The 25,597-nt window shown below is 38.6% G+C and overlaps 1 protein-coding gene across 1 annotated transcript in view; it reads right to left on the reverse strand.

Annotated features, from left to right (window-relative positions):
- AHRR (aryl hydrocarbon receptor repressor) overlaps positions 1–25,597 on the reverse strand; it is a 62,928-nt gene that overhangs the window by 24,182 nt on the left and 13,149 nt on the right. Inside the window, exons 2-4 of the mRNA XM_020806228.3 lie at positions 24,781–24,858; positions 21,872–22,053; positions 1,226–1,326 (exon numbers count right to left, since the gene is read on the reverse strand). Of these exons, the coding sequence (XP_020661887.3) occupies positions 1,226–1,326; positions 21,872–22,053; positions 24,781–24,842 (345 nt within the window). The 5' untranslated portion in view covers positions 24,843–24,858. The remainder of the gene's footprint in view (positions 1–1,225; positions 1,327–21,871; positions 22,054–24,780; positions 24,859–25,597) is intronic.

The following is a 25,597-nucleotide window of genomic DNA, read 5'->3' on the forward strand; positions in this document are numbered from 1 at the left end:
TCAAAAGAACATAGGTATTGTCTTCTTGTTGTAGAAAGACTAAAGCAAGATAGTGGGTCATTTTTTTAATATTGCTGGGCAAATGTGTGGAGGTCCTAGGGAAGTTGTGAGACTGCATGCATCCTATAGCCAGAGAACATGATATTAATACAATTCACTAGAAAAATACATTTCTACTATGTCATTATCAGAACTAGCCACTAGAGGAAGCCAGAGCCCCTGCTATGTATAGTGTGTATTATTATAGTAGCATTCACTATAATCTGCTTTTTTCAGCATTTGCACAGAAGAGGGCTTGGAATTGATCCCCCATGTATCCTACTGTATACGTGAAGTGAGATATGCTCCAAAGATATTATGCTTTCAAATTGGTATCATTAGCAGCTAAAGCTGCGCTGCACCATTTACGAGTACACTGCTATTTAACTCAAAATAACGAGAGGTAAATGTGACTCCAGTGTAACACTCATTCACATTTAAATAAAGGACACAAAATTATGATTTATACAAGTAGGTTGGGAAATACCTTCTCGCTCTTCACTTCTGGTGAGTATGAATTGATTCCAACTACAACACTTTAAAATAGTGGTTCTCAATCTTTGGTCTCCAAGTGTTTGGGGTCTAAAACTCCCAGAAACCCTGGCCAGTACAGCTAGTGTGAAGGCTTCTGGAAGTTTTGGGGGGCTGAGAACATTTGTAGGTCCAAGACCCCTGCTTTAGGAAATTAACATAGGCATTGATAAAACATGTCCATCTCTAATCTTGTTTAAGTCATGCCTCTTCATATGAAGATCCTCGTGCAGCACCACAGATGCTGCATGTGACCTCCCCCCACCTCCTGAATGGATGCCCCACTCATAAGCCTCCACGCGCCACCTGGGTCGTCCTCTGTCACCAGCTTCCCAGTCCAGGCAGAGAAGCTCTGGCTTGCCTTCCCCACCAGCTCTGGCCGCTGACCACTCAGAAAAGGTGGGATGGGGATTCTTCCTGCGCAGCTGTTAAGTGGTCAGCTGCTGGTGGCAATGGGGAAGAGAAGCTTGAGCTCCTCCCTGGAGTGGGCAGCCAGCAATGGAGGACAATCCAGGTGGCACACAGAGGCTTGGGAGTGGGGCAGCCACGTAAGTCGTGTCCATCTCTAAACAGGATTGTAAAAGCAGTTATGAAGTCGCAGGTTATGCAAGCATATCTGCAAAGTTAAATTAGAGAAATGCTATTTATCACCCACCTCTAATAAGAATCCACCTTCAGGAATTGCAGGTTCCTTGAGTAAGCTAATTTCTTTTATTCCATCATTTGTTTGCTTTCTCGGGTGCTTCTCTTGAAGAGCTGTCGGGAAGAATAGATTGATAGCTTAGGAGCAATATGAAACAATTGCCATTATTTTAGCGTATGATTAATTCTGGTCACTTTGGGATTACTTCAAAGGCTCACTTTTAAAAACTGCAAGCTATTCTCTTTAGAATCTGAAAATCACAGCAATCTTAATTGGAAAGCATGATAAGACCAAATAGATGCATATTATAGGTAAAAGCAAAATAGAAATAAAAAGGTTTTTAAAAGCCAAACATGTTGTGGCACCTTAAAGACTAAATTTTATATTTTTTAATATGAGGTTCTGCAGACAAGTCCACTGCATCAGACAATTAGCCATGAAAATTCACATTAAAAAATTATGAAAGTTAGTCTTTAAGGTGCCACCATGTTTTTGGATTGTTTTAACTTTTCATTTCTTTTTTAATTTTACCCACAATGCTTGCATAGACACAGCTACCCCTTCTAAATCTATCTATCTATCTATATCAACAATCTATGCAATTAATACATTATAAATATGTACACATTTATCCCTGTTATCAGTAAAGCAAATTTCTCTATCTACATTTAAATGTTGTTGTTGTTTAGCTGTTAAGTCGTGTCCAACTCTTCATGACCCCATGGACCAGAGCATGCCAGGCCCTCCTGTCTTCCACTGCCTCTCTGAGTTGGGTCAAATTCATGTTGATAGCTTTGATGACACTGTCCAACCATCTCGTCCTCTGTCGTACCCTTCTCCTCTTGCCTTCACATTCTGCCAACATCAGGGTATTTTCCAGGGAGTCTTCTCTTCTCATGAGATGAGAAGTATTGGAGCCTCAGCTTCAGGATCTGTCCTTCCAGTGATCATTCAGGGTTTGTTTCCTTCAGAATGGATAGGTTTGATCTCCTTGCAGTCCAGGAGATTCTCAAGAGTCTCCTCCAGCACCACAATTCAAAAGCATCAATTCTTCGGCAGTCAGCTTTCTTTACGGTCCAGCTTTCACTTCCATACATTGCTACTGGAAAAACCATAGCTTTGACTATGCAGACCTTTGTCGGCAAGGTGATGTCTCTGCTTTTTAAGATGTTGTCTAGGTTTGTCAACACTTTCCTCCCAAGAAGCAGGTATCTTTTAATTTCGTGGCTGCTGTCACCATCTGCAGTGATCATGGAGCCCAAGAAAGTAAAATCTGTCACTACCGCCATATCTTCCCCTTCTATTTGCCAGGAGGTGATGAGACCAGTGGCCATGATGTTAGGTTTTTTTATGCAGAGCTTCAGACCATTTTTTGTGCTCTCCTCTTTCACTCTCATTACGAGGTTCTTTAATTCCTCCTCACTTTCTGCCATCAGAGTGGTATCATCTGCATATCTGAGGTTGTTGATATTTCTTCTGGAAATCTTAATTCCGGCTTGGGATTCCTCCAGTCCAGCCTTCCGCATGATGTATTCTGCATATAAGTTAAATAAGCCGGGGGACAATATACAGCCTTGTCATACTCCTTTCCCAATTTTGAACCAATCAGTTGTTCCACATCTAGTTCTAACTGTTGCTTCCTGTCTCACATATAAATTTCTCAGATAAGGTGATCAGGCATTCCCATTTCTTTAAGGACTTGCCATAGTTTGCTGTGGTCCACACAGTCAAAGGCTTTTGCATAGTCAATGAAGCAGAAGTAGATGTTTTGTGTTTTGTTTTGTTTTGTTTTGAACTCTCTGGCTTTCTCCATAATCCAGTGCATGTTAGCAATTTGGTCTCTAGTTCCTCTGCCCTTCGAAATCCAGCTTGTACTTCTGGGAGTTCCCGGTCCACATTTTGCTGAAGCCTGCCTTGAAGGATTTTGATCATAACCTTGCCAGTGTGTAAAATGAGTGCAATTGTATGGTAGTTGGAGCATTCTTTGGCACTGCCCTTCTTTGGGATTGGGATGTAGAGTGATCTTTTCCAATCCTCTGCCCACTGCTGAGTTTTCCAAACTTGCTGGCATATTGAGTGTAGCACCTCAACAGTGTCATCTTTTAAGATTTTAAATAGTTCGACTGGAATGCCATCCCCTTCACTGGCCTTGTTGTTAGCCATGCTTTCTAAGGCCCACTTGACTTCACTCTCCAGGATGTCTGGCTCAAGGTCAGCAGCCGCACTCTCTGGGTCATCCGGGACATCCAGTTCTTTCTGGTATAATTGCTCTGTGTATTCTTGTCACCTCTTTTTGATGTCTTCTGCTTCTGTGAGGTCCCTCCCATTTTTCTCCTTTATCAAGTCCATCTCTGCACAAAATGTTCCTTTAATATCTCCAATTTTCGTCAACAGATCTCTGGTTCTTCCTTTTCTATTATTTTCCTCTATTTCTTTGCATTGTTCATTTAAGAAGGCCCTCTTGTCTCTCTTTGTTATTCTTTGGAAGTCTGCATTCAATTTTCTGTAACTTTCCCTATCTCCTGTACAATGTTACATTTAAATACTTATTTAGAATTCATTAAATATTCTGCAGATGTCAACATCTAGATTTGCTTTTTAATCAAAAAGCGAATTGCTCCAGTCCCATTGCAAGTAATCATTTACAAGGAAGTCATCATCACTGATATTGAGCAGAAAAAGTAAAAGAACTGGAGGGAATCAGTATTGTAACCGCATAGTTCCTAGGCTGCAAAGTGAACCTGTTTTACAAGAGTATCTGAAGGAAATTCAGTGCCAATCTGATCTAGCCTAACAATTCTTAACGGGATGGCAGTAACACAGTTCATATAGCTTACTTCTTATATCAGCCACCGGTATTACAAATATTATCACTGTTGTATCTCAGTGTGCTTTGGAAATTATGGTAGTATTTAATTTGGCACTAACTGCAAAATGTAAAACACCACGCAACAAACTCCAAAAGATTATCCAAAAAAGTGTGTAAAAGATTATCAGTAAGAACTGCAACAATACCAACAATAAAGCGTTTTGTTTCCTATACAGTGGACCCTCGACTTACAGATGGCTCGACTTACAGACTTTTCGAGTTACATACTTCTCTGGACGCAAAATTTAGATTCGACTTGCAGCCGGAGAATCGACCTACAGACCAGAAAAAAACCCAAAATGGAACAAAAATAGAATAAAAACTGCCAGTTATGGGATTAATCAGTTTTCAATGCATTGTAGGTCAATGGAGATTCGACCTACAGACTTTTCGACTTGCAGCCACCGTTCCAATACGGATTGATTCCGTAAGTAGAGGGTCCACTGTATAGAGCTTTCACTCCCCGCCCCCAAAGAGAATGTTTTTGAAGTTCGGACTCTTTGAACTCACAGAGGCACGGCAGGTCTTTTTTAATTATTATTTTTTTTAAGGAACAGAACTCAACAAACTATGATCATTCATTTAAAATCCTTCTCTCCCGCCCTTTACTTTTTTAAAAAAAAAATGACATTCACCCATTAGAACGTTATGTTTCCCATGACAAAGTGCCAGCTTCTTATAAGTAATTCTGACCATTCTGCAGGCATTCTGTTTTGGTTTATTTTGTTTGTGTGTGAGAGAGATTGAGTTTTAAATAGCTTGCGTGATTAGAGCTTGTGGATATATTTGTATGTGAGCAAAGGCTGGGCACAGAGCCACTTGCTCACTTGGAAGCTCCACCCTTTGCTTCCTTCCCCTCCTTCCCAACTGAGGAATTAGGGTTTTTTTTCCAGAGAGAAACACCAGGGGGAGAACATGCCTTTAGTATGAAAGAATAGTGCTGAGTAACCGGGGCTTCACTGTCACGCAATGAGAACCAACTGTCAGTCTTTCCATGCAACTGACAGAGGCCTGGCTCTTGTTTAAGCCCTTGCGTGCGAACAGAGAACCCATATTCCCTTATGAAATTCTCCATAACAACAGCTGTTAAATATTGATGACGCCTGGCTTGCTCTGGATGTTGTTCATGAAGGTTAAGCCTTCTTCATGTAATGGAAGCGAATTTTGTAGTTTTATCTGATATCTGGATTTTTCCTCAGTTTCCAAGCAATGTCTTTACAAACAAAAAATAATAATTTACTAGAGGAAGGAGAGGAAATGGCATGTTGAAAGAGCATCTTTGCTGAGAAAACATCTTTCTTCGCATGAAAATAGAGCAGACACAGAAAACCAAAGTATGTAGATTAGTTTTATTTGCTCAGATTTCCCATATGCTGGATCTGCTAAACTCTTTAAAAACTGTAATTTAAAAAAAGAAAAAAAATCACAAAACCTGGGAGTTTGCTCTGATGGAGTTGTGCAACACAAGAATAATTGTGAACACTCTTTTTTCTACACTCCTTGCTGTAGCTTTAGTTTCCTGGCTTCTAGTTTCTAGTATCTACTCAGATGTAGGTCAGTTGACTTCTTCCTAGGTAAATGTTTATAGGATTACAACCTAATTGAAAGAAATAACTATCATTCTGCTGAAAGGAAGATTCCTGTGTTCAGTATGTTACAGGAGATCTACATATAAGAGTGTTAGCACAGAGGTTAAAATTAATAGTTATAAATAACCAGTGCTTGTAATGAAGTCCTTTTTGCAAAAACAAAATATCTTGGAAAAGAAAAGTGGGTCCTCCATTTATTAGACTATTAGAACAAGTCCCAAACGCATCTTGGCCAGTCATTAAATTCAGATTGAAGTAGTTGAAAGTGAAATTCCAAAATGGAGACTGCAGCCTAGTAGATTTAACCTGAAGGGGTGCAGACATTGCTTTATTTTTCTATTTCCACATATAAGAGAATCCCTTATATTACTTAGCACCTTTCCTATTGTTTTATACAGAAGCATATAGATTTCAAAAATATTTATTTATGCATTTCACAATCTTGAAGCTACATTAGAATAAGTATTTATAGAATTTCAGTTGTGTACTAAATCTGTACCACAAGCCTATATTTGTAGCATACTGACTTTAAAAAAAACTAGTCTAGTAACTTTTCAATACTGAGAATCTGAAAAGTTAATTTTTAAAATATAAAATTCTAGCTACAAGTAGGAGGTTTTTGTTTGCTTGTTTCTTGACTGCTTGATTTAATCAAAAACCAAACTGATCATTTTTCCTTTTCCAAGAGAAGATGTGAGACCCAGAAAAGCTCTCCATGTTTTTCTCTGCACTAAAAAGAGGATTTTTGGGGTTTGTTTTTCTTTCTTTGTTTAATTAACTGCACGTCTATGCTACCTTTCTCCCAGGGAGGGGATCCAAAGGTGTGTATGATGGGAAACCCTTCAATGGGACATGGGTTCATCTTTTAGCCCAGAGAGAGATAACAACTAACCAATGTTCGTCTCTGTCAGAGTGTATTGCATCAGGAACACTGTCAGTTTGAATCAGGTTTGGGTCATGTTGATTTCAAGTCTCCTTTGGCCCTTAAGTCGTTGTTATTATCCAGACAGAAATGTTTAATTACGCTGGGTAGTTACAGGGCAAGTATCCACATTGCACCTCAAACTGCTGTAATTTTCACCAGGACCACAAGCCATCTTCCCATCCTCTGTCATCCTCTTCCTCTTCTTTTCCCATGCTTGCTTTGATCATCTGCTGTCAGCCATCAGGTCTGGAAGAGGCTATGCTGTTACAGGAGAATTACTTCCTGTGTTCCACAAGGCATTGGAAGATTCCGTGTGTCCACATCAAGACTCCAAAGCTTAAAGCTGGATGGCTAATGATTATAAACAAGGAACCTTGTGGCACAGTGGTTAAACTGCTGTACCGCAGCCAAAATTGTGCTCAGTCCCAGGTAGCTGGACCAAGGTTGAGCCTTCCATCCTTCCGAGGTCAATAAAATGAGTACCCAGCTTACAGGGGGAGGCACTGGACAGCCTGCATAATTAACTTGTAAACTGCCGGGTGGTATATACTGTAAGCAGCACACTTTATAAACACCCTGATAACTGGATTGTTGCTAGTGGCTGCAGCAGTGACAGTACTCACTCTAGAAAATTATTTAACAACTTGGCCAGAATTGCTACTGAAAAATCCATATAACTAACAGTGATTCCATGGATGTACAAGGAACATACAGTGATATTTTAAAATATAATTAGTTTCATCACAGTGAATGATGTTCTATATGTACCAGATCTAAACTATAGCATGATACATGTCTCAGATTTAGAAATTACACTTTCAGATTAGAAAGGGATTGGTAAGCAAGTCAATTAATTATATATTCAAGCCTGTGAATATGATGGCATTTATAAACTGAGAGTATGTCCAAACAGGCATATAGCTCGCTATTTGGTTCACTTTTGATGCTGTTTGGTTCAAATCAAATTACAGCACCCACACTTTTTAACATGTAGTGTAGAGTGATCCATCCCACCCCCTTTCAGAGCTGCCCTGATCTTTTTTGGTACAGTACTAGGGCTCCTTTTTTGGGGGGAGCAATTTGGAGTGCTCTTAATTATCCAGTTCTGTACCCTATTCAGATGGTTAGTTTGCATCCAAATAGAGCTGTGGGCCGTTTAATCTGAGGTGACAACCCTGCTAATCATTGGTGAATTGTGACACTGAAAGGGACAACAGAGAATCCCCCTCCTCTATTTTCATCTACTTCAACATTTGAGATTTTTAATACTGTATGCATTTTCCTATTGATGCAGCACTATTCTAGATAAAGAAGATACATTGGTGGCAGACAATCTTTGAGCAGAATGGAACAGCTGAAAGAAAACTTAAGTTATCTTTTGGAAATGACAAGATGGATGCTTGCAGGTTTAGAATTGCTTAGCAGACTGTAGGATGATACAATCATGACTGCAATGTATCTTCAGAGCAAATTGCAAACCAAGAGTACATCAATGATTCCACTTCACTTATGACATAGCAAAATGCCAAATATGGAGCATATTAGAGTCTTTGGAAGCATCATCTATGCCTACATATCAAAGCGGAACAGGGATAATCTGGACTGTAGAATAAAACAGACTGTTTTGATTAGCTATGTTCCTGAAAGCAAGTAAGGATATGAAGTAAGGATGTGGTCTACTTTAATGAACAAAGCAAAGCTGACAAATAGAGACTGTTAGATAGCTCAAGGGAGGAGAGACATTACATTGAGCCTCTCTTAAACATAGCAACCTGAACCCAACAGAGAGCAGAAAGAAAATGACACACAGAGAGAGATTAGTCCATCAAGAGAAATCAGATACCAGTTTCATCTGCTCCTGTCAGTCCATGTTGCTGAAAGTGGCTACAAAAAAAGACGCCAAAAATGCAGCAACAAAGAGTCGGGCCTTTTTGGTGGTGGGGGCCAGCCTTTGGAATAACTTTACCAACTGAGAAACGGCATGCTCCTTTCCTCCTTATGTTCTGGAAATTGGTGAAAACAGAATAATTCAAAGCTGCTTTCAGTCACAAATTCTTCCAAACGCTGCTTTATGTTGCTGAATGCATCTTATTATGTGGGCTTTTGTGGAGCTTAAGTTTTAATGTATAAATTGCCCAATGTAGGGCTTAGACCAGGGGTGGGCAATTAATTTCTATAGAGGGGGTGCATGAAAAATCTGAACTGTGTTTGGGGACCAAACCAACTTTACGTACTTAAAAATATAATGAAACAGTGATGTTATGATAGTTTTTATTTTAAACTTGTTCATCTTCACAAATACTAAAGAGGTTTTTTATGATATGTTAAAGATAAGCAACTGATCAACTTTAGACAAAAAGCTATAAATGGTTCTGATGTTCAAAACTGTCCGCGGGCCGGACAGGAGCAGCTCGCGGGCCATATGTGGCCCTCGGGCCGCACTTTGCCCAGGTCTGGCTTAGACTAATGGGATGATTGATAAACAAACAAATAAGAAAGAAGGGAACAGAGACAGTGGTTGAAGCTGTTGAACTGGAAGAAGCACCAATACTGCACCAAATTCTAGAACCATAGCAACCTAATAAAGGTGAATTACCTCCATGTCTAGTCTACCTTTCGAGACCAATGCTCCCTACTGAGGCAATGCCTTGAGAAAAGGCTAAACAGATGCCAGCAACTGAAGCTGCCAGATGGAGAAAGGCTGCAAAGAAAGAGATAGAAGCACTGCATTAGAATAAGATATGGAGCCTGCCAAGCTACCACCAGGCAAGATATCCATTAGATGCAATTATAGGCATTCGCGATGAAGCAGGACACAGATGTGCTGGTGGAATGCTGCAAGAAAAGACCACTTGCCAAGCAGTTCCTGAAGAAGTGTGAAAATGACTTGGATGAAAACTCCATCCCTGTTGTCAATCACAGCACCATAAGAATGTTCCTAAGGATAGCTGTCTCCTAGAATGTACAAGTTAAGCATCTAAATGTCAAAACTTAATTCCTATATGGATAAATTGCAGAGGAGCCGCACAGGAAACAACCACCAGGAGTCACAAACCAGAAGGAATCAGATATAATATGCGAACTAAAGAGAGGCTGAAGCAGGTGGCGGGAGCCTGGGGTGAAAAGTTGAACAAGGTTTCAGGCAAAGTGAGGCAGAGCAGTGGCTTGTGTACTACAAGCAGAAATGGACACTTAACATTTATTTTAGCCTATGTCGATGATCTGTTGCAACCCAGAGAAATCAAGAATGAAAGGAGATTGTTCATCACCTTAGTGAAGGAATGAAAATAGAGGAAATAAGGAATACAACAAACTACAGTATTTGGGAATTCAGACTGAGAAGGAAGAAATTGGATCCTGTTGTCTCAGTCATAGGCAATAGATCATTGAATTTTTGGAGACACTATACAGTATCTCCAAGTTACGCACAATGTGACAACATCTATGATAATGGACTTTCTCTGCCAAACAATAGCAAGTACTGCACGGGGAAAAATTCTGTATCTCACTATCACAGATACATCTGGTATTGACATTGCAGCAGAAATTCTGAGCAGAAGATTCATTTCACTAACAGAGAGTGTCTGGACAGCTGTTAAAATAGTGGCAAAGTACAGTATTATAAAGGAACTACAGGCTTCAAACTAACCTAACAAACCAAGGCTTGTAGCATATGCCAACACAAACTGGGGATGATAGCACAGATTCTATGCTTTGCCTTTAACACTAAGTGGGAAGCATGCTCAGTATTTCACACTAACTTAGAGTTTTTTCCACACTTTGGAAGGTGGAGACTGCACTTTCCTGCCTATTGCTTCCATTGTCAGCCACTTTTGCCCCTTCCATTTCTTTCTGTTTCAAAATGCAATTACAAATGCACACACTCCATTCTTGTGCTGATTGCTCACCCCTGCTCTTGATATGTAATAAAGCTCTGGTGTAATCATATTTGTGTAAATTCCAGGGGTAAATTAATTAATGAGTTGCCACTAGTATTTCTGGTTGCATGACTTGGTGCATGACCAGGAATCCGAGAGGAAATTAAGTAGCAGAATTCACCACTGCAATTTACACAGATACAGTTTAAATAATTATGTGCTGTCAAGTCAATCCAGCACCTTTCCAGGGTTTTCTAGGTATAAACAGAAGTAGTTTACCAGTCCCTGCTTCTGTGAGTACTCTGGGATCACACAGATTGCCCAAGGTCACATAGACTGCCTCTTCTCCCAGAAAACACAGTGGGGAATCGGACTCCCAACCTCTGGCTCTGCAGCCAGAGATCTAACTCTTTTACAGTTACAATTTGTTGTTTTTATTACCATTGAAGGATCTGCTTTGGGTCCCTTGTTGGGAGAGTGAGGAATAATAATAATAATAATAATAATAATAATAATAATAATAATAATAATAATAATAATAATAATAATAATAATAATAATAATAATAATAATAATAATAATAATAATAATAATAATAATAAAACAACTAAAGAGTACCATGCATTGTTTTTTGTAAGGTGCTGGAAGTAGTTCCCAACCTTGGGTCCCCAGATGTTCCTGGACTGCAACTCCCAGAAGTCCTGGCAAGTATAGCTAGTGGTGAAGACTTCTGGGAGTTTTAGTGCAGAACATCTGGGGACCCAAGGTTGGGTACCACTGTACTAGAAAATAATCTGTAACAGTTCACCAGCTTCCCATCCCATCCTCCCCATTTTTTTAATTGCTGGTTTTGTTTATTGCTTGTAATTTTAATCTTCTTTTGACCCTTCAGTGCAGAGTTAAAACACAAATCAGAATGTTTTAAAGAGAAATCTATCTAAAAAGCCATTTCCCAACATTGTCCTGTTATTGTGTGCCCAAGAAAAAGATGGAGCTATGCAGCTTTAAGAATTAAACAACTCAGGCTCAAGATGACACAAAAGATATGTGTATGGTACTTACACCACTGCTCTCTACTACTGCCAGCAGTCATACAGCAGGTGTAGGAAAGTCCTCTTAAGCTCCCAGCTCCACCAATTTACCCATCTTTCACCACCCGAAAATGTTTAACAGCAAAAAAGTGAATGTCTGCTTCTGAAAGACTCCAGGAGCAATGATAACCCTTTAACTCGATCGTGAGGCCTCTGCAACAGCATTTACTGTAGCTTCTGTTTTCAGTTTTGTTTGGTTTTGCATGTTTGGCAGTCTGTGGCCGCACATCATCACAAAGGGGGAAAAATAATTCCTGGGCTCATCAAAGTTTCCCACCTCTTGTACACAGTGACAAAATGCCTGACATGCTCCTGTATTCCTGCTTCTGCAAAAGGAAAGTCAAGCTGCAACTTGGTATTTGACACCTGAACAAAAAGGTTTTTCTCAAAGACAGTATTATCAAATATAACAGTGAGGTTTCTATGTTGTCATTTGAGAAATGATGATGAAGTACTTGAACCACAATTGTATAAAGAGCTGTTAGTGTTTCACGGTTAGCAGCAACTACAGCGAGGACACCTAGTGGTGTTCTTACTTGTAGACACACAAAACATCATTAATAGGACACTATTTGGCAACAAAAGTTAAATGTATGCTACACATAGAACTTCCAGCCTCTAATAAAAGTTCACCAGAAAACAGAATGGAAGATGAGGAGAATACATCAGTGTGACAACTCAAATACTTCAAACATCAGTTTTGTGGAATTATTGTCCACACTATTTACATGTCTGACTTCTTTAAATCAGCCCTACAAATCATGAAAAAACAATTATTTATTAGTTTGATTTATATCCTTTCTTTCCTCCAATAGGTTTGTATCCGTACAACAATCTGGTGAAGTAGAACAAGCTAAAAGTGACTGGCCTGAGATCAACCAGCAAATTTTCATGACATGCTGGGGGATAGAGTAAATGTGGATTCCCAAGTCCCAATCAGGCACTCTAACCATTCAACCACACTGGCTCCTTATCTGCTCTCTCATGATTCTATGTAAACAGCACAGCGGCATCAAATATTTGTTAGGAATACTTTTTAGCTGTTCCATTTGCAAAATGATTTAGGGTTCTTTCTTAAACTGCTAAAATCTGCTAACAATTGTGCCATGCATTTTTCTGTGAACAGTTATAACTTCTACTTCTCAATAAAATAGATAGGTTGACTTAGATAGATTTCTTCAATAGGATTAATTTTATACACTCATAATTCCAATCTGAATTAGTTTTTCTAGGTTTTTCTCCCCTTTTACGCTGAAGGTGAGCCTCTAGGTGTTCTTGCAATATAGTGACTACTATTCATTATGTTAACTTGGGTTTATTGAGTTTGCATTCAACAGCCATTGTATCTATCCTATGGTTTAAAGTTTCAAGCCGAATTTGAAAATGTCGAAGTAAAAAAAGAAAAAAAGAAAAAATGATTTCAATTCAAAATACCAATAACAGTAAGCTATCTTCAACTGTGACAGTGAATTATTCTCAGATACAAAAAAAGTTTTGATAGGAAAGGTAAGGGCACCTACGATAACTGAACTCTTCCATTCTTTATTCCTCTTCAGTCTGGCATCACAAATAGCATTTTCTCAGTTGGGTTCATCTATTATACCATGTTTCCCCGAAAATAAGACAGAGTCTTATATTAATTTTTACTCCAAAAAACACCCTAGGGCTTATTTTCAGGGGATGTTTTATTTCACAGTCATATCTTCTTCTGGTTGCTGCACAATGATGCAGCAATAGTGAAGGGCAGGGTTTCACTTAACTGGGACTTATTTTTAGGGTAGGGTTTGTATCACGAGCATCCTGAAAAATCATACTAGGGCTTATTTTCAGATTAGGTCTTATTTTCGGGGAAACAGGGTAAGTGCCTACTTTATCAAGGTGCCTGGAAAAGGGAATGAATGGTGGGTGGAGGTTCAGTGTCCCGCTTAAACATCAGATTTCCTCCATCTCCATTTCAATAGGAAGTGAACAGCTTGAAAAGCTGCTTCAAAACTAATTAGTTATAGGTACATATTTTAAGGCATAAAAAGAATTCATTGCCATTTTTAATTATATTTCTTGAAAGTTACCTTTAGTTTTCAGTTTCTCAAAAGTAATTAAATCAGTTATTGTAGGTTATTTATTTATTTTTAAACTGAAAGCTACAACTGCTGCCCTGCAATACATACAAAAACACACTCTATTCCCATCCCATCACTCTTCTGTCCCCCCAAACATGCACAAGTCAGAAGCTTAAGCAGCGACTTGAGACATAGTACAAGTCAGCACCTGAACCATGCGATGTTCCTCCTAATGAAGGAACAGACATTTATTTAACAAACCCACAATTATTTATTTGTCTATTTATTATTACATTTATACCCCACTCTTGCATTACTAACTCAGGGCTTGATCACACCTGGCAAAACAACCCCAGTTATAGCAATACAGCCATTTTTAAAATTGTTTTATAAATTTCCAAGCACACAATGTGTGGACAAGATTGACTCATTTTTCTCAGCACAGGTTTATTTCTAGTTAATTTATCCCTCATTGGGAAGGTTGTTTTATTTTGTATCAATGATGCATCAATTCATTCCTTATTGTTTCCGCCTGTGTGAACATTGATGTCAATTTATTTCCTTTGCAAAGGGGTCAGGTTTCCAGGTGCTGTGGCTATTTCATGGCCACTGCTCTTGTATGCTTTCCCCCCCCCAAATTTTGCTTTTAAAGGTATATCAACAAATTGGCAGTAACAGCCGCTGCTGCTAGCAAAAACAACATGAATACATTGCTCAGAAGGAGACAGTTTGAAGGAGATCACCTTCTCTCCCTCCCTTGCAGGTGGAAAAGGACTTGAGTAGAGACATTTCCTGCTTTGAACTGTAAAGAAATAAGTGTTGCATCTCATTTCTCACTTTTTTTTTAAACCCTGCTCTTCACGATACTTTGGAAGTCCTTCAAAACCTGCTTCCTCTTTCCAAGGCTGTGCAAAAGACTTGCAAATTATCATGCTGTAGATTTATTTCCTTTGCAAATGTAAGTGAGCGCAGGGAAAAGGGGAGAAGGAGAGAAGACTTGGACCTTCGTATTGCACTGTCAATGTATCACTTCTGTTATTTTTTTTAAGTACAAGGGGGAACTGGTTGCCCCAAGGAACTGTAGAGAAAATGAGTTGATACAAAATTAAGAACAGTGTACCCTGCTATAGCAGTTCAAATCGAAAGAATGAATTGATACAATTAAAAACAATGTGAATGCTCTCAACAGTATATACTGTATACCACTTGCCTGCAAAAATAAATGTATTAGTATAACAGAGGTTAGGAGTACGACAAGGCTGTATATTGTCCCCCTGTTTATTTAATTTATATGCAGAATACATCATGCGAAAGGCTGGACTGGAGGAATCCCAAACCGGAATTAAGATTGCCGGAAGAAATATCAACAACCTCCAATATGCAGATTATACCACTCTGATGGCAGAAAGTGAGGAGGAATTAAAGAACCTCTTAATGAGGGTGAAAGAGGAGAGTGCAAAAAACGGTCTGAAGCTCAACATCAAAAAACCTAAGATCATGGCCACTGGTCCCATCACCTCCTGGCAAACAGAAGGGGAAGAGATGAAAGCAGTAACAGATTTCACTTTCTTGGGCTCCATGATCACTGCAGATGGTGACAGGAGCCACTAAATTAAAAGATGCCTGCTTCTTGGGAGGAAAGCAATGACAAACCTCGACAGCACCTTAAAAAGCAGAGACATCACCTTGCTGACAAAAGTCTGAATAGTCAAAGCTATGGTTTTTCCTGTAGTGATGTATGGAAGAGAGAGCTGGACCATAAAGAAAGCTGACTGCCAAAGAATTTATGCTTTTGAATTGTGGTGCTGGAGGAGACTCTTGAGAGTCCCCTGGACTGCAAGGAGAACAAACCTATCCATTCTAAAGGAAATCAAGCCTGAGTACTCACTGGAAGGACAGATTCTGATGCTGGAGGAAAGCTTTGCTGATACTCTGAACTGCCAGAAAAATGAACACGTGGGTTCTAGAGCAAATCAAGCCTGAATTCAGGCAAAAATGACAAAACTGAGGATGTCCTACTTTGGGCACATCATGAGAAGGCAATATTTTTTGAAAAAGACAATAATGCTAGGAAAAGCTGAAGGCAGCAGGGAAATGGGAAGACCATATATGAAATGGATTGCTTCTATAATGGAAGCTGCAGTCTTGGGTTTACAAGAGCCGAGCAGGGTTGCTGAGGACAGCACATTTTGGAAATCACCCATTTATGAGGTTACCATAAATCAGAGACAACTTGACAGCATGTAACAACAACCACACCTTTTCGCTAAAAAATAACACTCAAGGTGACTAACAAACTTTTAAATCTATAACTATGAAGATAACTATAAAAGTAGCTAGAATGTAGTGCACTACCACAAAAACTCTGCAATTATCCCTTGTTAAGTTTCAGTCTTAATATACCTTAATTATTGGTAAAACAAACCAATTATAAGTAATTAAATACTTCCAAGCCCTGTAGGCACCATTGTAAAATTAAAGGAATGTGTATGTGCCCATCCCAAACTAAGAAAGATACAAACTGATGAAATAATAATTATTTAATAGGGTAGCCAACTGATTACAGAACTGGTAACTGATTTCTTTTTTTATTGTTTATATACCACTTGGAAGACTCCTGGCAAAAACACCAGCCTAAAAATATAGCATAAATTGGTTGCTGTCTGCAGAAGAATGTAACAAGGAGATAGCAAATGGTGCCAGCAGTATGTCCCCCAGCATCCTGGTCACTGCTGATCACACCCAGGCCTGTGCATTACAAACTGGACAGTTTCACCTATCACTATGGTTACTGCCTGGGATGATACCTATTTTCAAGAGAACAAGTGCGGCTGGGCAATGTAGAAGAATTCCAGAAAGATATCTTTAGCACACCAACCTTTACAAATTAAAATTGATAGCTGATGTGAAGAAAGGAAAATACTACTGGCTAGAATGGCTAAAAAACCACGAGCCCAAACATAGTTTATAGTGACTTCTAGAATTCTACACACAGTATGTTTGTTTTAATTATATATTACTTCAAACATGTTGACACACAAGTTTAACTCTGGCATACTCCAACTTCTAGTAGAAATAATTTCACATGGTGAAATGGTTAACAAATGATCAACACACATTTTATTTTGATTACAGAGTGTGCCAAAAGGACAAAACCTCCACCACCAAATGGACCTCTTTCCTGTGTTGAGGACAACAAAAATCTATTTTGGAACAAAGTCATTTGCTCAGTTTTACCACAGGATGATTTACATTATGTAATAAAAAAAGAAGAAGAGTCATTCTGGGTTACACCACAGATAGCCCTTCATGTTCTGCGTTCTTTTACCACAGCGACCAACCAAATGCCTATGGAAAACCCAAGCAGGATGTAAGTGCAACAACACCCTCCCGCATGTGTTCCCCAACAACTGGTATGCCTCTAATGTTGGAGGAAATACATAACCATCATGTCTGGTAGCCTTTCATAGCCCTATCCTCTATGACTTTGTTTCTTTGCTACTTAAAAACATCCAAGGTGGTAGCATCACTATATTCTGTAAAAGAAGATTCCATAATTATATGCTCTGTGCAGAGGAACACCCTCATCTGTCTTGATTCTCCTACTATTAAGTGTGTGAATACATTCAGAAATGCTTTGCAATTTGCTCCAGAACTGGCAAGGGTAATTTGAAATATATTTCAATGATTGCACAAGGTACAGGTCAACGTGAAACAGCCCGTTCTTTCTTCCTTGCAATCTGACTTCTGCCCTCACCGCTGCTGGAGGGATTCTACTTTTTTCTAGGTGCAACAATTCAAATTACATTTTGCCTGTGTGATTGTTTGTTTTGTTCCACGAAAGGGTTGTACCTTGGGTGGTTTTCTGGTGATGTAGTCAGTTGGGGCATGATGTTTTGGGAAAGTGGATATATCCATCCTCATGATCTTTCTCCCTAGTCGCCATGACATATTTTTGTTTCTTTCTTTTTTAAAAAAAACCCCAGCTATTGAGTATAGTAGTACACTGGTTCTTAACCTTAGGTTACTCAGGAGTTTTGGACCGCAACTCCCAGAAGCCTTCACCACCAGCTGTCCTGACTGGGGTTTCTGGGAGTTGCAGTTCAAAAGCATCCGAGTAACAAAGATTAAGAACCACTGTAGTAGTAGATCACCTTATCACTGCATTTCTACATTAATATAGCACTAGATCACATCTGCACAGAGAAAAAAGATTAAAACATAAATATAAAATCAAACAACTCTGATGAACTCCAACAGACTACAAAATTTTTCCATGGTATGTATGCATGGAGAACTTTGGAAACTGCTGCTTTGCCAGGCAGCCAACAGCATGACAGCAGACCATAAAAAGAGAGCCAGTGATCACCAGGAGGGCGATATCAAAGGAAGGGAGCAATGGGCATGGATCGAACTACATTGGATTGAGGGATCAGTGTGGACGCTTGCACTGAAACAACTTGGGCCTTCGTGTGGTTACCTAAACTAAATGCAGCTGCTACACCCAAAGCCTAACTGCCCCAAGTTCTAATATAATCACTAGAGAGAAGGGTGAACTTTGTCCATGTCTTGTGTGTCTTTATATACCTCTAACATTACTCCCCTCATTTGCTTTTTTCCTAGGCTGAAAGGATGAAAGAATTCAACTTTCCCTCTCACACAAATTACTCCAATTCCTTGATTTCATTTTGGGTGCCTTTTTTGGTACTTTTCTGGCTCTACAATATCATCCCCAAAACTCAGTATATCAATTGTAGCCAAACCATAAGATTTGTGTAAAGATATTCAGTGTAGGTAGTTTATATACTTTTCCTCTTTTATTCCGAATAATTCTCACAATGGAATATGACTTTTCCACAGCAGCTGCATGCTGGGTTGATGTTTTCATCAAACTGTTCACCTCAATTCAACAATCTCTTTCCTGTTCAGTCCCTGTCAGCTCAGGCGCATGCATGTGAAGTTGGATTTGTTGCTGTTGTTCCAATGTGTATCACTTTGCACTAGCTTAAACTGAATTATGCTTGCCATTTTAATGTCTCTTCATAATGGAGAGATACTTTTGGAGCCTTTCACTGTACATTTTTGTTTTAAACACCCCAGAAGAATAATTGCCAAATTCAGGTCCCCAGATATTCTTGGACTACAACTCCCAGAAATCCTGGCCCACACAGCTAGTTGTGAAGGCTTTTAGAAGTTTTAGTTCAAGAACATCTGGGTACTCAAGGCTGGGAACCACTGCCCAAGAATTATTCATTGTCACCAGTTAATTTGAACTTCTTACTGTTCACCACGTCAGATAACTCCAGATCATTTATGAGCAAGTTAAAAAGAAGTCTCTATGCAGAGCCTTTGGGAATCGTGTGGTTTACATTCTTTATTTGTGAGAACTCTCCATTTCGTCCTATGCTCTGCTTTCTGTTCTTTACATATGTTGGCAAAATGTAACTGTTTACTGATGTATAAGAAAACCTCTCCTTCTGTTCCATGACAGAAAGATTTACTCACAAGACTTTAGGGAAGGGCTTTGTCAAACATTTTTTAAAAATCTGAGTATACAATGTCTACCAATCAGATGACTCAGATCTACATATTTTGCACAAGAAATCTGTGTCCACACACAGAGATTGCCCTATGGATGATTACTGAGGAAGAATCAACATCTGCAAAATCCATGTTGATTTTTATTTTTGCCAGACATCATCCTTTTATACTAGAGATGGAGAATGTATTGCAGCATAGATATTTCTGAGCTACTTCCATCAGTTTTCACTATTGGCTGTGCTTGCTATAGCAGATGGTAGTTCAGTAATACTGTACTTGTTTGTTTGTTTGTTCAGTCGTTTAGTCGTGTCCGACTCTTCATGACCCCATGGACCAGAGCACGCCAGGCCCTCCTATCTTCCACCGCCTCCTGGAGTTGTGTCAAATTCATGTTGGTTGCTTCGATGACACTGTCCAACCATCTCATCCTCGGTCGTCCCCTTCTCCTCTTGCCTTCACACTTTCCCAACATCAAAGTCTTTTCCAAGGAGTCTTCTCTTCTCATGAGATGGCCAAAGTATTGGAGCCTCAGCTTCAGGATCTGTCCTTCCAATGAGCACTCGGGGTTGATTTCCTTTAGAATTGATAGGTTTGTTCTCTTTGCAGTCCAGGGAACTCTCAAGAGTCTCCTCCAGCACCACAATTCAAAGGCATCAATTCTTCGGCGGTCATCTTTCTTTATGGTCCAGCTCTCACTTCCATACAACACTACAGGAAAAACCATAGCTTTGACTAGTCGGACTTTTGTCAGCAAGGTGATGTCTCTGCTTTTTAAGATGCTGTCAAGGTTTGTCATTGCTTTCCTCCCAAGAAGCAGGCATCTTTTAATTTCGGGGCTGCTGTCTCCATCTGCAGTGATCATGGAGCCCAAGAAAGTAAAATCTGTGCCTCCATATCTTCCCCTTCTATTTCCCAGGAGGTGATGGGACCAGTGGCCATGATCTTAGTTTTTTTGATGTTGAGTTTCAGACCGTTTTTTGCACTCTCGTCTTTCACCCTCATTATAAGGTTCTTTAGTTCCTCCTCACTTTCCGCCATCAGAGTGGTGTCATCTGCATATCGGAGGTTGTTGATATTTCTTCCTGCAATCTTAATTCCAGCTTGGGATTCCTCCAGTCCATCCTTCCGCATGATGTATTCTGCATATAACTTAAATAAGCAGGGTGACAGTATACAGCCTTGTCGTACTCCTTTCCCAATTTTGAACCAATCCGTTGTTCCATATCCAGTTCTAACTGTTGCTTCCTGTCCCACATATAGGTTTCTCAGGAGATGGATAAGGTGGTCAGGCACGCCCATTTCTTTTAGGACTTGCCATAGTTTGCTGCGGTCCACACAGTCAAAGGCTTTTGCATAGTTAATGAAGCAGAAGTAGATGTTTTTCTGGAACTCTCTGGCTTTCTCCATAATCCAGCGCATGTTGGCAATTTGGTCTCGAGTTCCTCTGCCCCTTCAGAATCCCGCTTGTACTTCTGGGAGTTCTCTGTACTTGGAAGACCTCATATTCCCAATCTCTGTTTATATGCTTGAACATCTTATCTTTAATAATGCTTTCCACCAGTTTAACTAGAATAGATACTAATCTAACTATCCTGCTATTTCCTAGTTTCCTCTCTTTATGTTTTTTAAAAAATGTGTATTTATTTATTAAAAATATTTTACCCCACCTTTCTCCTTCAAAATGATCCAAGGTGGCTTACAAAATTGACAGACAATATTTAAAGTTGAAAACAAGGAGTATACAATGGCAGTTAACAAATGTAAAAGACAATATTTAAACCTAAGAACAATGAGTGAATATAAAGAGGCAGCTTACATCGTTAGCAATTAGAGATGAGGTATTCGCATATGAATACAAATACCCCCATTTCTATTAGCAATATTAAAGCTAAGAACAATAAGTATACAAATATTAAAAGAGAAAAAAGCAAAATGCCATTTTGAGAAATGCAAAACATAAAAATGGAAAACACAAATTTAAAAGAATGTTTAAAAGAATGTTTAAAAACACCAGCTTATATATTATCAATAAATATAAAGCAAACCTATCCAGGCTTAGGCTGCAGCCCTTCATATTGCAGGTAATCAAGGGTTCTCCATTCAAACATTTAATAAGAGTAGCAAATATTCATATAACACTTTTAGGGTTCAAAGCACATGTGCATAGCATATTGGTGTAATGCTTACAATAACCTTATAAAGGAAATTAGTTTTATCCACACAGTTATGCTAACTGGTTTTATAAATTCTTTTATCTCTGATATTTTTATAACATACTCTATAATATATTTTACTAAGTTTTTTTAACTGTATTTATGCTTTAACTATGTTTCTGTATTTCTAATGGTACATTTTGAGAATATTTTCTTAAGAGATAAGGTTTTGATCTACAAAAGAAACACCGTAATAAATAAATAAATAAATAAATAAATAAATAAATAAATAAATAAATAAATAAATAAATAAATACTGCAGATGGAGTACTGTAGCAGGGATAGAATGACTTGCTGCTGAATAGCATTCCTAGTGTAATGATAGCACTTATACTGGGGTGGGGTGGGGATAGCTGTGGCCCTCCAGATGTTCTTAGATTGCAGCTCTCGTCAATCCTAGCAACCTAGCCACAACGCTACAATACTGGAAAAGCCATCATTACTTTCCCCTGCATTAGGCCTCAAAAATATTTGTATTTCTTCAGTGCTTACCTTGAAAGAAACTTTTGACTCTAAAGTAACTGACACTGAGCCGTAAGACAGAGAGTTTGTCCAGTTTAGAGATTACATCTGGTGGGAAAGGCAAGAGGCTGGCCAGGTGGTCAAGTTCAGCATTCAAGCGGTCTCTATGTCGTTTTGATGGATTAGACTTTCCATTCACAAGCGCAGGCCTCCTGTTTGTAGAAAAAAATGGGTTACCAAGGCCCAGCTTTCTTGAACCCTTATAGCCAGTGATATTTCCCGCTGCCTGCTCTCAGGCAAACAAAGAGAAAGACTATGGCATCCTCTTCTAATCAATTGGCGGCACTGGTCAACCCACCACAGCTACCTTATTCCCAGGTAAACATGAATTCATAACAATGAAGTCTAATTCTTTTGATGCAACTGAGGTCAAAATTTGGAAAGACTATCTGCCCCAACTTATTTTGCATGCTATTATGGGGACCAAAATGAGCTATATTTAATACAACTTGCAAAATTACAGTACCATTGAAGTTGTTTAACATTGCTTACTATCTGGGGACAAACAAAAAAGTCCCATGTCATTTTGCAACAAATCATGATGTTGAGAAACATAAACTATGTCCTCTGTCAGCAGATATTCTCCGTTAAGTATAATCTCAAGGGCACACTTGAGTTTTTGTGTGGTTTATGTGTGTGCTCTAATTCAGTCTGAACAGAAAGTCAGAATCCTGTGTTTGTCACAGCTGACATTTATCCCAATAAAGAATTCACTCCGGAATGCTAGTATTTTCATTGTTGCAACAACTTTACAAGCTCTATTTATCTACATTGCTTCCATGTTCCATATGTACAAAATTACTTTGGAATTGGTTGTTCTGGGTTTTTCGGGCTCTTTGGCCGTGTTCTGAAGGTTGTTCTTCCTGCCGTTTCGCCAGTCTCTGTGGCTGGCATCTTCAGAGGACAGCAACCTGTCCTCTGAAGATGCCGGCCACAGAGACTGGCGAAACGTCAGGAAGAACAACCTTCAGAACACGGCCAAAGAGCCCGAAAAACCCAGAACAACCATTAGATCCCGGCCGTGAAAGCCTTCGCGAATATATTACTTTGGAATTGTTGTAAAATCCAAACAATCTAACAGCTATGAAGAAAACCTTGGCACAAATACCTAAAAATCTATGAAAACTGAACTAATACCTCTATGTGAGTCAGAATTCAGTCCAAAATACAGGAGCAAAATTATAATAAATTATTAAAAAATAATGATTTAAATTACATTGTAAAAATGCAAGAACTTATTGTTTATAAAAACAGATAATACATCTCTAAGACACATCAATGAAAAGTAAAAGCATTGTAACTTTAAGGACTCTTTAATAGTATTTAAAAACATATTTAAAATACTAAAGATGTTAAAAGTAAAAATCTACTAAAGAAAATAAATTTCTTATGCTCTGAGCATATTTGGAAACATGTAGGAAAAAATATTAAATACAGTATTGTTCTCACCCAGCCAAATTACTGTAGTTAAATACTATGGAGGAAAACCCATGACTCCAGTGTCTTTTCTCTGCACTGTTTCGTTACCTTTTCTCCCTGCTTGCAACCCTCGGCTGGCATGATTGTTGCACCTTAATCTGACTATCTGTTCTAAATTGTATTTGTACCTTTTCCCATCCTTCATGAAACCTAAACAATTTCTTTCTGCTCACCCAGGTTACACAATAATAGGAAACTACTGGATGTTCAGCATAATAGAAAATCCCATTGACTTTGCACCTACCCAAATTCCTGGGCTAGAAAATAAATGTGTTTACGAGACCCTACATTTTGACTACCTCTGGCTATCCTAGAAGGTATCTACCTGACATTTTTGGTAGTCTAGCTCTAACATAGTAGTAATATAACCTAGATCTCATGGGTTTACATTTTCCAAAATATGGTGGAGATTATAAAATACCCCCCCCATTTCATTCATTCACCTCTCTTTTTTTAGATGATTTCATAAGTGAGTTTACAAATCACAACCAGAACAGGAATTCAGTTGTCAAGATGGTTTATAAATCATTGCTGGAGCTGGTTTATTGTTTTGCAATTACTTATGAGACCTATTTTTTAAAGCTGCAAGTTTTAGAAGTACCTTCCCTTTAGGGCAAATTATTATATCCCTTTTTTTCTAACTCTCTTAATTACACAAGGTTTCAAACCTTGACAGTTAAAGATATTCAAGACAGAAGAAAGAAGTAACGAGAGGGTAGTGCAGCCCATGGGAGCTCAGCCCTTCAACTATGTAGCCACAGGGCCAGCTTCTCTCCCACCTAAGGTATGGTGACCATGGAAAGAAGATTGCACCAGATTGATTCCCAGAGAGGGAGAGACCCTATCAGCACCGGCTTCTGCAGCCATACCATTCAGCCACTAGCAGCAGCAGCCACCAGCTAGCCAGCCCTGCCCTCCCCATGCACAGCAGAATAGGACTTGATGGAGGATCAGCCCTCTCATCCTCCCCTCAGCCTGAAAAAGTAAGCAGTACGATGAGAAAATGAAGGAAGAAGGAGTAGACAAAGGGTTACCTTAGTTTTATGTAATATAATCATGAATTTTAGCACTGGTAAAATTATAGTTTTTTGAAATGATAATGTGGTTGTTTTTAAACAAATGGATGATACTTTTAAAAAACAGAAATACCTATTTTTCACATACATTCATATTTTAATGAACTGTAGAAAATTCAAGGTATATATGAATTTGTGAGAATTATTAAGCTTTGTTTATTGATTAATTTATACCCCATCTTTTTCTCAATACCTGAATTTGGGATTCAGAGAAGTTGCCTTAGGTCTCAGATTCCCACTCCCAGTCTTCTACATTGTGGTCAATTGAGGTACATTTCTACTAAATTTATAGTATAATGTAATTTTGATAAATAAATACTTAACTGTTTCTGAATGGGTTTCCGTCTTTTCCTGCCAGCATATAGGCATTCTCCTGGTGGAATCATTGTAGTGACATACAAGCTTTAAAAAAAGCATACCCATTACAATCAGATAAAGTCAGCATTCTTCATAAACTGTAGCATGTTAAAGAACTAATTTACAGATACTTTCTTCATTATTTTACACGTATTTTATTAGCAGCCTAATTGATTACAGTTGAGAGAATCTTCCTTTCCAAGGGATTTTAAACTATGTTAAAAGAGTCATTTTGAAGATAACTGATTTGGAGTTGTATGTTGGATTGTACCACAAAGGCAGTTTTAAATGGTTCTTGATGGCCATACCAAATTTCAGACAAGGTATGATCAAAAGGAGGCCCATATAAATACACTGAGAAGTTATAAGAAAGAAAGATCACTCCTTGACTTTTTTTCTAGAATACAACATTTCAAATATTAATTAATTGCAAACATTTCATTATTATTATTATACTTTCACTGACAAATGTTATTGCATTTATATATACATTGAGGTGAAAAATAAAATTAAACTTCTGGTCTGAATATAATGAAATTTTGTTGGTATTATAAGAAGCAAGAAATTTTAAAAAGCATAGCTACCAAATAAAACAACAATAAAACAAGTTGAACACAAATGGAACATGTAGACAAGAAGAACATAACAGGATTTCAGGGGTTTTTTTCCATTTATATTTTCTCTGCACCATAAAATTATTTCAGAAAGCTAATCAACAAAATGAAGATACAAGCATAACAACATCACTGGAGCAGCATTTAGAAAAATAAATGGTCTAAAAAAC

This window comes from Pogona vitticeps, chromosome 6 (assembly GCF_051106095.1).
Source record: "Pogona vitticeps strain Pit_001003342236 chromosome 6, PviZW2.1, whole genome shotgun sequence".
NCBI lineage: Eukaryota > Metazoa > Chordata > Lepidosauria > Squamata > Agamidae > Pogona > Pogona vitticeps.